This window comes from Syngnathus acus, chromosome 3 (assembly GCF_901709675.1).
Source record: "Syngnathus acus chromosome 3, fSynAcu1.2, whole genome shotgun sequence".
Taxonomy (NCBI): Eukaryota; Metazoa; Chordata; class Actinopteri; order Syngnathiformes; family Syngnathidae; genus Syngnathus; species Syngnathus acus.
In genome coordinates this window covers 5,420,520-5,436,246 of record NC_051089.1, presented here as the reverse complement: position 1 = coordinate 5,436,246, position 15,727 = coordinate 5,420,520, and the positions used below count along the sequence as shown (strand labels likewise).

The 15,727-nt window shown below is 42.1% G+C and overlaps 3 protein-coding genes and 2 long non-coding RNA genes across 6 annotated transcripts; 3 read left to right on the top strand and 2 right to left on the bottom strand.

Annotated features, from left to right (window-relative positions):
* Nucleotides 1-1,234: 1,234 nt before the first annotated feature.
* Nucleotides 1,235-4,785, top strand: dhdh.1 (dihydrodiol dehydrogenase, tandem duplicate 1). Its single transcript, XM_037246938.1, has 7 exons — nucleotides 1,235-1,411; nucleotides 1,474-1,585; nucleotides 2,023-2,186; nucleotides 2,660-2,912; nucleotides 3,801-3,925; nucleotides 4,086-4,236; nucleotides 4,323-4,785. Exons 1-7 carry the CDS (start codon nucleotides 1,322-1,324, stop codon nucleotides 4,448-4,450), a joined length of 1,023 nt encoding a protein of 340 aa, XP_037102833.1. The 5' UTR covers nucleotides 1,235-1,321; the 3' UTR covers nucleotides 4,451-4,785.
* LOC119120231 lies at nucleotides 2,079-2,660 on the bottom strand. Its single transcript, XR_005097488.1, has 2 exons — nucleotides 2,586-2,660; nucleotides 2,079-2,476 (listed from the first exon to the last, which is right to left on the bottom strand). It is a non-coding gene; the product is annotated as an uncharacterized LOC119120231 (long non-coding RNA).
* A 151-nt stretch (nucleotides 4,786-4,936) lies between the features above and the next one.
* LOC119120226 (trans-1,2-dihydrobenzene-1,2-diol dehydrogenase-like) lies at nucleotides 4,937-11,382 on the top strand. The gene is made up of 8 exons (XM_037246937.1): nucleotides 4,937-5,179; nucleotides 5,239-5,414; nucleotides 9,758-9,869; nucleotides 9,948-10,111; nucleotides 10,373-10,625; nucleotides 10,713-10,837; nucleotides 10,939-11,089; nucleotides 11,185-11,382. Exons 2-8 carry the CDS (start codon nucleotides 5,298-5,300, stop codon nucleotides 11,292-11,294), a joined length of 1,032 nt encoding a protein of 343 aa, XP_037102832.1. The 5' UTR covers nucleotides 4,937-5,179; nucleotides 5,239-5,297; the 3' UTR covers nucleotides 11,295-11,382.
* On the bottom strand, nucleotides 10,299-13,774 carry LOC119120230. 2 transcript variants are annotated; one of them, XR_005097486.1, is made up of 6 exons: nucleotides 13,675-13,774; nucleotides 11,463-11,564; nucleotides 11,224-11,343; nucleotides 10,965-11,119; nucleotides 10,700-10,871; nucleotides 10,299-10,611 (listed from the first exon to the last, which is right to left on the bottom strand). It is a non-coding gene; the product is annotated as an uncharacterized LOC119120230 (long non-coding RNA). The 2 variants fall into 2 exon arrangements; XR_005097487.1 differs by lacking the exon at nucleotides 13,675-13,774 and having other exon boundaries at nucleotides 11,463-11,847.
* Nucleotides 11,922-14,816, top strand: LOC119120228 (trans-1,2-dihydrobenzene-1,2-diol dehydrogenase-like). The gene is made up of 7 exons (XM_037246939.1): nucleotides 11,922-12,272; nucleotides 13,205-13,316; nucleotides 13,389-13,552; nucleotides 13,712-13,964; nucleotides 14,031-14,155; nucleotides 14,296-14,446; nucleotides 14,575-14,816. Exons 1-7 carry the CDS (start codon nucleotides 12,183-12,185, stop codon nucleotides 14,670-14,672), a joined length of 993 nt encoding a protein of 330 aa, XP_037102834.1. The 5' UTR covers nucleotides 11,922-12,182; the 3' UTR covers nucleotides 14,673-14,816.
* The last annotated feature ends 911 nt before the right edge of the window (nucleotides 14,817-15,727 follow it).

Sequence of the window (15,727 nt, the reverse complement as noted above, 5' to 3'; positions counted from 1 at the left end):
CCTTCTAGCACATTCGGCACTTCTTTTTCCCCCCCCGACACTTGTGGTGATGTCACCGCATGGCCCTCCACTGACCACTAGAACATCCTTTAAGTTTAATTTGTACAGTAGAGTTTAATAATGTACTTTCCTTTGAGGTTGCCCCAGAAAAAAGTTCTGGGGCATTCCTACGGTAATGAGATCTCAGGTAATGGTTGGAATATGAGGCCAACCCCACAGAAATTTGCATACAAATAGCCCAGCTGACACCTTGTTGGTATGACAACGCTAGCACACAGCTGCTAAGGCTCATTTTGGGTGTCAATCACAAAATACACTACAAGTGAGGAATGTAAATTTTTAAATGTTTTATTTTAAATTTAAAAGTGACCCTGAAAATACCCAATGTGTTTAAGAGGTTATGGATGGATGGATGGATGGATGGATGGATATAAATATAAAATTTAAACCTGCTTTTCCCCCATTCTTTTTAACTCCCTCATACCCTGCCGCAACTCCGGAGTAGACAGTGAAGATAGCTGACAACAGCGCCCCCTTTTGACGGCATATGGTAGCACGTTAGGGCTAGGGTTTAGGGTTAGGTTTAACGTTAGGGCTAGGTTTTAGGGTTAGGTTATTGGTTAAGAGTCGTAGTCTGGTTTCAAACTAAAGTCAGCTTTTTAACCTCGGGTTAGAGTTTTGAAATAGGGGTTTGAACTCAGGTTTCTGTTTCATACAAGGGTTTGAAATTCAAGTTAAGGTTTCAAAATAGGTTTAGGTTTTTAAAGTAGGGGTTCAAATTAAAGTTAGATTATCAAACTAGGATTAGGGGTAAGGAGATTCAAGATTTTTAGATTAAAAAAAAAAGTGAAAAGCAAGATAAAGTAATATTTAAAAAAAAAAAAAAAAAGAGTTTTCTGTATGCACAAAAGGGTGCACAGAAACCAGTGGCGCAAAACCAAGGTACGGGCTGGAGCGAAGGTTAACTGCATCGTTGCACCCCTACTGTCTATCTTTCTTTTCTTTTTTTTATGCCTCAGTTTGATAGGCAGTGAGTGATATAACAGTGTAATCATTTACTTCTTTTACCAAACAGAACCTTTGATTGACCTTTGCTCGCTATGTGCATTTGCTTCCCTTCCTCACCCTCACAAGTTGTTACAGATTGTTAAGTACAAAACAATCTGATGAACACTTTATACGGCCATAAAACCATAATCAGACTGTGTTTTGACAAGTAGACACAAGCACGACCTCCCTGACGTATAAATGCAGGAAGCTCCGAGGCGTGACAGCTCTTCTCGCCAAGGTCACAAATCAAGAGTAGCAAGCGGCTTCCAGCATGGCGACCCGATGGGGACTCTGCGGTGCCGGAAAGATCAGTCACGACTTCAGCGTGGCTTTGAGGACACTTCCACCTCAAGACCACCAGGTTTGCAAAACAAGAAGCTCGCTGTGTCTTTGCTCACCTTGTAAGGACTATCATTTGTCTAGATAAGAGCCGTCGCATCGAGGAGTTTGGAGCGGGCCCAAGACTTCGCCAAGAGGCACGGCATCCTTGAGGCGTACGGCAGCTACGAAGAGCTGGCCAACGACCCAAATATTGGTGAGCGTCAGAAGCAAACGGTTTTTCATTTAGCAGTCAAGAATGTTAAAAAGTGACTTTGTCAACTCTTATTTAAAACCCTAACCCTAGTTTGAAACCCTAGTTTGAAACCCTAACCCTCGTTTGAAACCCTTGTTTGAATCCCTAACCCTAGTTTGAAACCCTAGTTTGAAATCCCTAACCCTAGTTTTAATGTAAATTTACTTTACGCACAACACTTGACTGTACAACTGAAATTCATCAAATGCTTTTTTGGGTGTGTTTTCTTGTTTCTTCTTACATTGAGATCAAAAGGAATCAATAGGAATCAATTGATTTTTGGATAAAATACTAATTTAATAAATACAAAATAAAATATATAAAAAATAAAATATATATATATAAAATATATAACTAATACCAAAACTAAATTCCCATAATGTATTTATTTTATACAGACGTTGTCTACGTGGGAGTGCTGCACACAGAACACTGGCGAGCGGGCCTCCTCTTCCTCAATGCTGGCAAGAATGTTCTGTGTGAGAAACCCTTCGCCATGAACTCTGGTCAGGTGAAAGACCTCGTCAACGCCGCCAGAACAAACAAGGTCTTCTTGATGGAGGTACACTAAGGTCAGCCTTGGGAACAACATTATCGATTGTGCACATTGTTTACACACGTTGGGCCATTTCATTGGCCTTGCACAGCATGTTTCGCGTTGCCATTTGTCTAGCTAGTCACTGAACCGCCTAGCCTGATTTGGGTCGCGGAGGTGCCGGAGTTGACCCCAGCAGCCATTATCTGGGGGGGTTTTACAAACCCATAAAATTTCCCTGAAAATCCTGATAAAAATTCACCACATGCTCCTAGCGGGCTTACAGTGGAAATGCAGAAAAATATTCCGGCAAAAATCTAAAAATACCCAAAAGTCAACTATTAGTATGTATATAGTTCCTGTAAACGTGTCAAGACAATTTCAGCTATGATGGAACGGACAGTATGTCTTCATGTCACTCCTCACAATTATAAAAAGAAAACATGTTGTGTCCAAAGTGTCAGAAAGGAAGTGACGAGCAGCTACCCTGTCCCTCTCAGGCAGTCTGGTCTCGCTGCTTCCCCACTTACGTCGAGGTGGGCCGACGGCTGCGTGAGGGGGCCTTGGGGGAGGTCAAACTGGTTAAGGCCTACTTCGGCTCTCCCCAGCTCGATATCCCGCGCTCTGTGGAGAGGGAGCTCGGGGGAGGCGCTCTGCTGGACATCGGCGTATACTGCCTGCAGTTTATCCTGATGGTGTTCGACGGCGAGCGGCCGGAGTCTGTCCACGCCACGGGGGTGTTGCTTGACTCGGGTATGAGTCAGCAATTTTAGTTTAGGATTAGTCTCATTCACCACCCACTGTAGATCAGTGATCACAAGCTGCTTAGCCTCGGCGTTTAATGCTAAGCAAATTTCCTCCTGAGTTGCAGAGGTGGGGAAAGTACTAACTCACTGTTCCGAAATACAAGAAAGACTTTGGTGAAAGTAAAAGTATGATTCAACAAATTCATAAGAACTAATCATAACTAAAAAAATAATACATTACTTTAATGTGTTTTCTCTGATTGTACAGATACATTTTTTTGACTGGTTGACTTCTATTTGAGTTTTTTTATGTCATCTGCGAAAAAACAATAACAAACCTATTTAGACAATAGAATACAAAGTACAGCTATAATTTTAAATTATTTAAAAAATAGGTAACAAAAATTAAGTCTTGATAAAAAAAAACTTAAATACTTAAGTGAAGTACAGATACCTGAAAACAAAATATTTGTCTTTTCACTGCTGAATTGAAAGCCAGTCCCTCGCCTAAAAAAAATAAAGTTAAAGAAACCAGGGGAGGAATTCTTCACATGGAAAAGCCCAGTTATCTTTGAAAATGTCAGACTAATCCAAATCCCTCCCCCGGGAAGCACGGTAATACTGCAGACTGACAGGCAATGTGGACCTGCTCGTCTCGCAGCCAGATAACCTTCCATGAAAAACTGTCACATTATAACGGTGATTTCCTTATCTTTCACCAAACGCCGTGTTGCACCCTTTAATCGTCTCCTAATGATGAAGGTGTGAAATCAAATCCCCCCCGTCATCTTTTCTCCAACTCTAGAGCTTCATTCAATTAATTGAAACAGGTTTGCTCAGTGTTCCACAAACCAAATGCTAACCAGTCTGATCTATGATTTTTATTCCTCACAAGGAGTGGACGAGTCTGTGGTTGTGGTGATGAAATTCTCCAGAAAGAGGATGGCCACGTGCACCTTCTCAATCGCTGTTCGTCTTCCAAACGATGCTGTCATCACCGGCACCAAGGGCTCAATCCAAGTAAGAAATCACAAAGAAATTGGATGATGGAATACCCAAATGATTTGGGAGACTACAAAACAGGATGTTAGCATGCATGCTATACGGTCCAGCAGTTAGATAACAGGTTTGGCACATTTTACATTTTCTTCTATTATTTCTTTTGGGTCATTTCCTGAAGTTGTGTCGGCCCATGCATTGCCCCACCAGACTAGTGGTTAACGACAAAGTAAGTGAGTATCCTTTGCCAGAGCCTGACCTCCCGCTCAACTTCACCAACAGCACCGGACTTCGCTACGAGGCCGAGGAAGTGCGACAATGCCTTCTTCAGGGTAAAAAATATTCATAAATTATAATGAATTTGGTTTGAGCAAGTTTCAGTGACGTTATAGAGTATAATACTCCTCCTCTTCATCAGGTCTTAAGGAGAGCCCACGGATGCCTCTGGCTGACTCCATTTTACTGACAGAAATCATGGATGAAATCAGGAAGCAAGTGGGCGTTGTTTTTAGCCAGGACAGCCAAAAATGTTCCTCGGAAACATAGCCACCTTCACCTGACTTGAACCCAGAGACTGTCCCCATCAAAAAGCAAACAGCTTGAAACTCTACTTCAAAGCCCTAACCGTAGTTTTAAAAGCATGCGTCGAAACCCTAACCTTTTACGCCTAAACCTTAAACCTAACCCTAACCTTAACTAACCCTAATCCTAAACTTTAACATCAACACCAAAACCCTAAACCTAACCTTAACACTAACCCTAACCCTCAGCAGCTGCAGCACAATACGCAGGGGGACAGAACGTGGTGCAAATGAAATTGCGGTCGACGTGTCACCCCATTCCCAGTGCCTAAGGCTACATTAAAGATACAATTATGAAATGATTTTATCGTGTTGTTCTTCCACGTGTGGGCTCAATTCTTACTTTTGGGTCGCATTGTGACATTGCTGTTACATTATAGGTGAAAATAATCTTGCTCCTGCAGCATGTGTAAATTGACTGTGGTTCCTTGAAAAAAAAATGTTATTTAAAAAATTCCATTGCAAGAGTGACTATTCTTAAAGTAAATTACAATGAATGTGGTTAATTTAAAAATGTCAACACGTGTATGCATATATTTTTCTATGGTTAAAACTAAAATAAATGTTTTAAAAATGGATTTGAAAAATAGAAAATATACTTCCTTGGTATTATTCTAACAATGATATATCTTATTATAATCAGACATACAAAACTAAAAAAAAAGGTATATCCCCAATAATTGCACGTAGACGTTGATCTTGTCTACATACAATCAGGCAAATTGACTGTACAGTAAATGTCCCCAGAAATAATGTAATAAGTGAGACTTTGTCGCCATCTAGCAGAATCCTGCGGGTATTACATCCAGATTATGATCCGTGACCACTTCCTTCCAAACATGGCAACCAAATGGGGGATTTGCAGCGCAGGCAAAATCAGCCACGACTTTACGGCTGCCTTGAAAACTCTTCCGCTCGAAGACCACCAGGTATCAGCACAGCGAGTGATTCCTTTACTATCATCAAACCGTGTTTACCCCACATTGGTATTGCTTAATCCAATGTTTGCGATTAGCGTTTGCTCAGTAGTGATGTGCATTCCAATTCTTGTAAGTGAACTGAATCTTTACAATCAGTTCACTCAAAAGATTCGTTCAAAAGAATCGTTCACCGAATCTTGGGAGCTTAAGATCAGGGGATGCTTTGAGAATAATTGTCAATTTGTTTTGTGTATGTGAAGCCCTTTGAGACTGCTTGTGATTTAGGGCTATATAAATAAACGTGACTTGACTTGAATCGTCGCTACACTTTATTTATTTTATTTTTTTATTTTATTTTATTTATTTATTTTTAATTTAACCTCGTGTGGTGTACCTATTGAAGTGTCCATGAACTGTGATTCGTTCTTTTTTCAGTTCATATGACTTCAACCAGTAGATGTCGGTAATGCGCATTGAAGCTGGTGCCACCTCCCCGTTAAACAAAACGAAGAAGAAAATGACATAATGACCAGCTCAGTGGCCTAGTGGTAGAGTGTCCGCCCTGAGACTGGAAGGTTGTGGGTTCAAACCCCGGCCGGGTCATACCAAAGACTATAAAAATGGGACCCATTGCCTCCCTGCTTGGCACTCAGCATTAAGGGTTGGAATTGGGGGGTTAGATCACCAACTGATTCCCGAGCGCGGCACCGCTGCTGCTCACTGCTCCCCTCTCCCCCAGGGGATGGATTAAAATCACACGGGGATGGGTTAAATGCAGAGGACAAATTTCACCACACCCAGGTGTGTGTGTGACGATCATTGGGACTTTAATCTTTAACTTTAATCTTTAATCTTAATAACTTCCCGTTCACGACCGAGTCGTCAATTGCATTTCCCGTTCACCAACTGAACGGAGCTGTGAGTGAACAAGTCAGTGCTTTGCATTTCCAGTTCATCGCGAGAACAGATCAGTGAGGGAACGAATCCTGACTTTCTCGTTCGCGTAAGAGTGAATGGGTGAACTGCCTTCCTTCCCGTGCATCAACGTATCAGTCAGTGAACGTGTTGCATCTCCCTCCAGGCGTGAACTGTGTAAGCCAGAATGTCGATTTACGATTTGCCAAGGAAAGAAAGAACCACTCACTGAAACACCACTTCTTTTATGCACGTTTTCTCCAAGCTAACGGCTAACTTTATTGCATGAAGGGAATGCGCCGTCATACAACAATAGGGAGATTATGCTTCTCTTTGGGTAATCTTGATTTTATAACACTTAAAATAACATGTATGCATATATACGCCTAAATATTGTTATCCAATATATCTACTGCAATTTCACATTAAATTGCTGGTTCGAAATTTGCTTTTATTATTATATTACAATAATAATATTTATATATTATTATTACCTTTTCGAACAGTGATATATATTGTTTGTTTTTGTTTGTTTTTTATTGATTTTATTCTTAAATCATGTTCGAAATAAAGATTCATTCATTATTATTATTTTAATAAACATTTATGTCAAAACTTGTTTGGTGTTTTATTCCTTGTTTTTATATTGGCCAATTAAAACATAAAAATCAGAAATTTGATTAACTGCTTTATATGACAATATGTATGTGTTTTACGTTGTTATATGAGTTGATGTCCCCAGAAATAGCAAATGTTGACATAACAGGGTTTTTTCAACCTTTTATTCAAACACATTCGGTATAATAACACCATCAACTACAAGTCAACAAAAATACAAAATTAAAACATCAATGTCGGCAGGCATAACGTGTGTCGGCTGGCAATGGCATAGCAGCAATGCTGTCTGTCACTCACTCGTGAATCTTCGCGAACGAACCTGAAAATGACGGTGTACCTAATAGAGTGTCCGAATTACGTCACAGACCAAACAGCCAATCAGAAAGTGGGGATGAGGGCGGGTGTGGCACTTTTCACTTTCATTTAAACTTTGGCCGTGATTTTTCCCTAATGAAGTGGCCTGTGATTAGGTACACCCAAAAATGGCGGTGTACCTAATGGAGTGTCCGAGTGACGTCACAGATCAACCAGCCAATCAGAAAGTGGGGGTGAGGGCGGGTGTGGCACTTTTCACTTTCATTTAAACTTTGACCGTGATTTTTCCCTAATGAAGTGGCCTGTGATTAGGTACACCCAAAAATGGCGGTGTACCTAATGGAGTGTCCGAGTGACGTCACAGATCAAACAGCCAATCAGAAAGTGGGGGTGAGGGCGGGTGTGGCACTTTTCACTTAAACCAGGGGTGCCAACCTCCAGTCCTCGAAGGGCCGCGTTCCAACATGTTTTCCAAGTGACCCTCGTTAAGCACACCTGCGTGAAAAGTTTTAGCTCCTTTCACGTTCTGCAGGAGCTAAAACTTTTCACGCAGGTGCACTTAACGAGGGAATCTTGGAAAACATGTTGGAACGCGGCCCCGAGGACTAGAGCTTGACACCTGTGACCTTTGACCATGATATTTCCCTAATAAAGTGGCCTGTATTAGGTACACTTGAAAATGGCGGTGTACCTAATGGAGTGTCTGTGTGAAGTCACAGATCAAACAGCCAATCAGAAAGTGGGGGTGAGGGCGGGTGTGGCACTTTTCACTTAAACCAGGGGGGCCAACCTCCAGTCCTCGAAGGGCCGCGTTCCAACATGTTTTCCAAGTGACCCTCGTTAAGCGCACCTGCGTGAAAAGTTTTAGCTCCTTTCACGTTCTGCAGGAGCTAAAACTTTTCACGCAGGTGCACTTAACGAGGGAATCTTGGCAAACATGTTGGAACGCGGCCCCGAGGACTAGAGCTTGACACCTGTGACCTTTGACCATGATATTTCCCTAATAAAGTGGCCTGTTATTAGGTACACTTGAAAATGGCGGTGTACCTAATGGAGTGTCTGTGTGATTCCCTCGTTAAGTGCACCTGCGTGAAAAGTTTTAGCTCCTGCAGAACGTGAAATGAGCTAAAACTTTTCACGCAGGTGCATTTAACGAGGGAATCTTGGAAAACATGTTGGAACGCGGCCCCGAGGACTAGAGCTTGACACCTGTGACCTTTGACCATGATATTTCCCTAATAAAGTGGCCTGTTATTAGGTACACTTGAAAATGGCGGTGTACCTAATGGAGTGTCTGTGTGATTCCCTCGTTAAGTGCACCTGCGTGAAAAGTTTTAGCTCCTGCAGAACGTGAAAGGAGCTAAAACTTTTCACGCAGGTGCGCTTAACGAGGGTCACTTGGAAAACATGTTGGAACGCGGCCCTTCGTGGACTGGAGGTTGGCCCCCCTGGTTTAAGTGAAAAGTGCCACACCCGCCCTCACCCCCACTTTCTGATTGGCTGTTTGATCTGTGACATCACACGGACACTCCTTTAGGTACGCCGCCATTTTCAGGTGTACCTAATAACAGGCCACTTCATTAGGGAAAAATCATGGCCAAAGCTGAAATGAAAGTTAAAAGTGCCACACCCGCCCTCACCCCCACCTCCTGATTGGCTGGTTGATCTGTGACGTCACACGGACACTCCATTAGGTACACCACCATTTTCAAGTGTACCTAATAACTTTATGCATTTTTTGTACGTGTCAAGAATGTGTATTTGACTACTTGCTCTTTATTTGGGGGGGACACCAACACATATTACACAACGTAAAACACATACATATTTCATATAAAGCAGTTAACCAAATGTCAGATTTTTGTTTTCATGCCCAAAAAAATAAAAAACAAGGAATAAAACACCAGACAAGTTTTAACAGGTTTTAATGTTTAATAATAATAATAATAAAAGTACATTTCAAACCAGCAATCTAATGTGAAATTGCAGTAGATATATTGGATGACAATATTTAGGCGTATATATGCATACACGTTATTTTAAAACTACTATAAGTGTTATAAAATCAAGATTACCCAAAGAGACTTTAGGAAGTGATTCGTTCACTCTCGTTCACTGAAAAAAAGAAATCGTTCTTTTGAACGAATCGTTCACTCACGAGCCAAAACTATTGCGCAGGGACAGACGTACGAGTCCGACCAGTACAAAGTGCAAAGCACATTTATGTATATTTGCAGTTTTCTCTTCCTTCCAATTAGTTATTTACGCTCCAAAGTGCACATCAACGACTCTGGTGCTTTAATAATGCGGCAGTACTGATATAACATTCCTATTGGGGTCATGCAACATACGCACTTTACAAGCCAGGAATGACATGTCCAACTATTTATCTTGATACATTTGAAATATTTTAGCAGTGACTTGTGTGGTGGCATAAAATCTCCAACTAACCTAAGAAAGCCAACACAGAACATTTATTTCCTCATCAAATTGTGTTTTAACAGGTTGTGGCGGTGGCTGCCCGCAACTTGGAGCGTGCACAGGAGTTCAGCAAAAAGCACAGCATCCCATCAGCATACGGCAGCTATGAAGAATTGGCCCGAGATCCGAACATCGGTCGGTTTGTATCAAGGGCCCTGTGGACTTACCGTCAACTAAAATAAATCATTGTCGGCTCTCCGTCTGTGTTTGTAGACGTGGTGTATGTCGGCGTGATCCACCCGTACCACCTGAAGAGCTGTTTGCTCTTCATGGATGCCCAAAAAAATGTTTTATGTGAGAAGCCTCTGGCCATGAATGCAAAAGAGGTGAAGGAGATTCTGGACTCGGCCAAGAGGAACAATGTTTTCCTCATGGAGGTGATTGCGCTTTCAGAAGAAATAGAGCTTTGATTTTCATGGATAGCGCATTAAAAACAGAAACAAACTCAAGGAAATGTAAGATCATAGCTAAAAATCACACATTTATCTCATCCATGGTGAGAAATCCACTCAACTTGGCTGTGATATTTCCCAGAACCTTTTAAATGGTAAATAAAGCAAAGCATTTGTCTACAGCTTTATATCACGTCGTTCACAACCGTGCTCAGAGTGAAAATCACTTCTGAACTTCTGTTCCAGGCCGTGTGGAGTCGATTTTTCCCAGCCTCAGTGGAGATGCGCCGGCTGCTGACTCATGGGGAGCTGGGTGAGGTGAAGATGGTGAAGGCCGAATTTGGCCAGTCACTCATGCATTTGCCCCGATCCATGGACAAGGAGTTGGGCGCGGGAACATTGCTGGACCTCGGCATTTACCCGCTGCAGTTCTCCATCATGGTGTACGGCGGAGAAAAGCCCCAGAGCATCAAGGCCATGGGAGTCTGTACGGAGAATGGTGCATAACATGTTAAATGTTGCATGAAAAAAGCAAAAGTCTACTGAGGTGTTTCCCAATCATACAACTTGTACCGTATGTTTCCAGGAGTGGACGAGACCGTGGTGGTCACTCTCAAGTTCTCCAAAGGCCGCATGGCCGTGATCACGTGCTCCTCAGGAATGGAGCTAAACAACGACGCCGTCATTGTGGGCACCAATGGCAACATCAGGGTAGGAATGCAGACTTTTTAGTTATCTGTCCAAACTGGATGAACTAGAATTAGCTTTACTTATTGCTGCACACTTAACAAATCAAATTCATCATCGTATAGATCCCTGCTCACATGTGGTGCCCCACCTCTTTGGTGGTCAACGGGAAGAAGACACAGTATCCTGTTCCAGAGTCTGACGTAGCCCTCAACTTCTTCAACAGCACGGGAATGCGCTACGAGGCCGAAGCGGTCCGACAGTGTTTGCTCAAAGGTATTGTGATGAAGCTGTTGATGAAATACCCTAAAATGAATCAAATTAGTCACATTTGTTATGGACAAACATTTGTTTTGTTGTCTTCACTGCAGGACTGAAGGAGAGTCCCGTGATGTCGCACGCCGACTCACTTCTGCTGGCCGAAGTGGAGGATGAAGTACGAAGGCAGGTGGGCGTGGTCTACAGCCAAGATTCGAGCTAAGCGTCCAACTCATTCGATTTTTGACACCATCCTTCTCTGTGCTTATTGCCTAAATTGTTAGTCAAAAAGATAAATAAAGAAAAAAAAAAAGTGGTTATTGTTTCTTTTAAACCGGGTTACTATTTCAACAATATTTCTATTATTGTGATTAGCAAGAGTAGTTAGCACATCTGGCTCACTGCCAGGTAATGCAGGTTTAGAATATCTGTGCAGTTTTTATGATCTTCAGCTAAGCAGGTTTCCTCAGGGGGAAACAAGATCAGCGATGCCCTAAGCAAAGCAGTACGTTAACAATTTCAAACATGCTGCACCGCTTCAGGAAGTCAAACTATTGTTACACCACAAAATATTGTTGCCACATTGAAAACAAGCATGAGCATTGTTATCGCTTTGAATGCAGAATTGTCTGCTACAGTGCTTGTGGGGGGATCACATGAGAATGTTGTGGCTGGGTATTTTTCCACTTAGCTGCTTTTTTGCTTTCTTGGATGTTACATAAGTTATGTGCGTGTTTGTTTCATTTGACTGTGCAAGCAAAGCCTCCCTTTTAGGCACACTGCTAACTTTTTTTTTTTTTTTTTAACGGTCGAAACCCGTTCACCTTTTATTCGTACGTATAGTGTGCTTGACTGACCTGTCAATCACCCACCCAAAATGTACAAACTGTATGAGGAGTGCAAGTGGAAAAAACCCAAACAACACAAGCTGAGGAAATTTGACACTTCCTGACGTTTGCAAACAAGTGAGCCAATTGAATCGTATGAAAGAACACTGAGCAAGAATTTCCTGTTGCGCCCGACTCAACGATCCTCACTCACTCACTCACTCACTCGTCTGACTTTCGAGCTGTGATCCCCTGCTCTCGGATCCACTCACACATCTGCAAACATGGCAACCAGATGGGGAATCTGCAGCGCCGGCAAGATCAGTCATGACTTCATGGTGGCCATGAAAACGCTTCCAGCTGAAGACCACCAGGTACCACCATGAGCTGCTCGGACACACCTAGAGCACATATTGAGACTCGTTTTTAGTTTGGCACATTTGCTCAATACTGCTGCTGCCTAGGAGGAAGTTAACACTATTGTCTGTGAGCAAAATTTATTTCAGCTTAAGTGACTGAAAATATTTGACCTACTTTTTGGGAAGGATGAATACAATGCTTTATCATTGAAGTGAAATTTTCTTTTTGACCTTTTTGGGAAGGATTAATAAAATGCTTTATCAATGAAGTGAGAAGAAATTGATACAATGTAAAAAAAATCTGACTTGCTTGATGGCATATTATGATTTCTTTCAATTATTTGTGAAAAATAAATGTAAAAAATAGCGATGACAATAACAAAAAGTTACCACTAAAAACATGAGTTTGTATATATTTGTGTGTTTTCACCAATGCTCTTTTTCTTTGCCTGTAGCTTAACATTGAGTGATAGTCAAATAGAATAATATGTACAGTATATTGAATGTTACAGAAATCAAAATCAATTATTTAAATTAACCTAATATAATTTAATGATAACGGGTTTCCTTTTCCTCCACATGCCTTGTAGTTTGAAGCGGTTATAGTTGAAAGAGGAGACATCCTCTCAGCAGTAGATCAGAGGTGTCATGTTAACAGTGTGCATGACAGCACATGTCTGAAAGAGTTAGGTTTGAAATGTAAACTATCAGCTCGTGGCCTAATAAAGTTCAGGCGCAGCATGACTGCTACACAGTCATATGACACTGCTCCCAACAGAAGGCGCTGAAGCTAAATTTGCTTATCTTAGTAATTTTGTCAAAATGTCTTTTTTGCATATTTTATTTTATTAATAGCGTTTTACGATTTATGAAAAATAACCCCCACCTCTTGCTTGCGTAGTAAATGGACGTATGGATTTGAAGAATATTTTGATTTTGATTGACAGGCTGTGGCGGTGGCTGCCCGCAGTTTAGAGGATGCAAAAAAGTTTGGCAAAACGCACAACATCCCTCGAACGTACGGCAGCTACGAGGAGCTGGCCAAAGATCCCAACATCGGTCAGTGATCACGTCAGGCTCGTTGGGTCTATTTTGTGCTTTGTCAGCATAATCTTCTCTCCCTCTGCGCAGATGTGGTGTATATCGGCACTATCCAGACCAACCACCTGAGCTCCTGCTTGCTTTTCCTTAATGCCAAGAAGCCTGTCCTGTGTGAGAAATCCCTGGGCATGACCACCAAGGAGGTCAAGGAGATCCTGGCCTGTGCCAAGAAAAACAACGTCTTTTTCATGGAGGTAACTGAAGAGCAGGTTGTCACAGCGCAAACAACACTCACATGGTGACCTCATATTTTTGGAGGGCGCTTCAGGGGCATACATTTCTTCTCTATTTATAATCATTAAAAAGAGTTTCTTACCTCACTTGAATGAATCTGGTGTTTGGGTCTTTTTCAGGCCATTTGGGCCCGTTTTTTCCCGGCCTACCGAGAGCTCCGGAGGCTGATCGCCCAGGGAGAGATCGGTGACGTGAGGATGGTCCGGTCCGAGTTTGGCCTGTCCGTGCTGCCTTTGCCGAGATTGGAGCTCAAGGAACTTGGTGGGGGAGCGCTGCTGGATATCGGCATCTACCCGCTGCAGTTCTCCATCATGGTGTACGGCGGAGAGAGGCCAGAGAGCATCAAAACCGAGGGAGTCATCCTGGATACTGGTAAGGGAAGAAAAGAACGATATTAAATTCAGGAGACATCCTATACGTGTGAATATATTTTTGCAGGTGTGGACGAGACCTTGGTGGTGACGCTCAAGTTCTCCAAAAACAGGATGGCCGTGTTCACCAGCTCCTCGGGCTTGCAGCTCTCCAATGATGCCATTGTGGTTGGCACCAAGGGGCTAATCCGGGTACATTACTGACGATTATACTTGTGCTAACTTGCACGTTATTGCCGCTTATATTAAACAAAGCAACACTAGAGAATGATGTTAAACAGGTTTCTCCACCCCTCCTCCCTACCAAATTTGTTTTCTTAATGTTTGCTCAGTACCCATCACACATGTGGTGTCCTGAAGTCATGGTGGTGAATGGGAAGGAGAAGAAGTACCCTCTCCCGGAGCCTCACTTGCCCCTCAACTTTGTCCATAGCACGGGGTTGCGCTACGAGGCGGAGGAGGTCCGACAGTGTTTGCTCAAAGGTACAAAGGCAGATGAACAAAACTGTTGCGATGAGGTTCGCGAGGGAACATGTAATTTATAGGACTAGGCATCTATTAATTTAGAGATGTATTTCTGAGAATAATCATGTGCTTTTTCTCCACTGCAGGAATGAAGGAGTGCCCAATCATGTCTCACGCAGATTCGCTGCTGCTGGCTGAAGTCAAAGAAGAAATTCTTAAACAAGTTGGAGTGGTGTATGACTGAATTTTCTTTTTTGTTGTTGTTGACAGCCTTATTTCGGAGTGTAAGTGTCTAACTTACAATCAAATTCACCCTTTTAAAGATTTTTTTTGGGGGGGGGGCAAGTTGAGAAAAGTCTTCCGAAAATAAAGCAAATGCAAAAATAGAGTTTAGGTACTTGCCTTTTTATTGATGAAATCCAATGAAGTGACAACAACTAGTCCAAAATGTGCAAACTGCAAGTGTGCAAGTGGAAAAACTCTAAACAACACAAGATGATGAAATATCTTTGAATTTGACACTTTGAGACGTTTGCAACGAGCGAGCCAATCGAATCGTGGGGAAGAACATAAGAGAGCAGGAATTTCCTGTTGCGCCCGATCAGACGATACACTCACTCAACACTCAAACATGGCAACCAGTTGGGGAATCTGATGCGCCGGCAAGATAAGTCACGACTTCCTGGTGGCCCTCAAAACGCTTCCAGCCAAAGATCACCAGATACCCGCCGTGAGATGCTTGGACACACCTAGAGCACATGATGACTCGTTTTTAGTTTGACGCATTTGCTCAATACTGCTGCTGCCTAGGAGGAAGTTAACACTATTGTCTGTGAGCAAAATTTATTATTCGCTACTGCTGCCGCCAAAGTGGAAGTTCACACTACTGCTTGTGGGCCGTATTGACTTAAGAGATTGAAAATGTTTGATCTCGTTTTTGGAAGGGGATAATATAATATATAATTATTAAAATAAACAAAAAAAATATATGCAATGTGGACAATCATATGGCTTGCCCTTTTCATTTGTTTGAGAAAAATAAATGTCAAAAAATAGTCCCCAGTAATGGTCATCACCAATACTGCTTTTTGGTCTGTAACTTCGATTGTGTAATGGTCAAACACATTGGTTAAGCACAATAATATATAGCGTAGTATATTAAATCAAAATAAATTATATAAACAGTAATTAAATCTAAGTTGCAAGTGTTTCAATGTTACTATGAATGAAAAACAAAAAATCCCCCCAAGTTGCGTCTCTGGCTCTAGCCCCAGTAAGAAATGGACGGATGGATTTGAA

Excerpts from the sequence above, each read along its gene's own strand:
- dhdh.1 (XM_037246938.1), top strand. The coding sequence starts at position 1,322 with ATGGCGACCCGATGGGGACTCTGCGGTGCCGGAAAGATCAGTCACGAC. Across the intron at positions 2,187-2,659 it reads ACAAGGTCTTCTTGATGGAG|GCAGTCTGGTCTCGCTGCTT; the intron begins GTACACTAAGGT and ends TGTCCCTCTCAG. Across the intron at positions 3,926-4,085 it reads GCACCAAGGGCTCAATCCAA|TTGTGTCGGCCCATGCATTG; the intron begins GTAAGAAATCAC and ends CATTTCCTGAAG.
- LOC119120226 (XM_037246937.1), top strand. The coding sequence starts at position 5,298 with ATGATCCGTGACCACTTCCTTCCAAACATGGCAACCAAATGGGGGATT. Across the intron at positions 5,415-9,757 it reads TTCCGCTCGAAGACCACCAG|GTTGTGGCGGTGGCTGCCCG; the intron begins GTATCAGCACAG and ends GTGTTTTAACAG. Across the intron at positions 9,870-9,947 it reads GGCCCGAGATCCGAACATCG|ACGTGGTGTATGTCGGCGTG; the intron begins GTCGGTTTGTAT and ends CTGTGTTTGTAG.
- LOC119120228 (XM_037246939.1), top strand. The coding sequence starts at position 12,183 with ATGGCAACCAGATGGGGAATCTGCAGCGCCGGCAAGATCAGTCATGAC. Across the intron at positions 13,317-13,388 it reads GGCCAAAGATCCCAACATCG|ATGTGGTGTATATCGGCACT; the intron begins GTCAGTGATCAC and ends CCCTCTGCGCAG. Across the intron at positions 14,447-14,574 it reads CCGACAGTGTTTGCTCAAAG|GAATGAAGGAGTGCCCAATC; the intron begins GTACAAAGGCAG and ends TCTCCACTGCAG.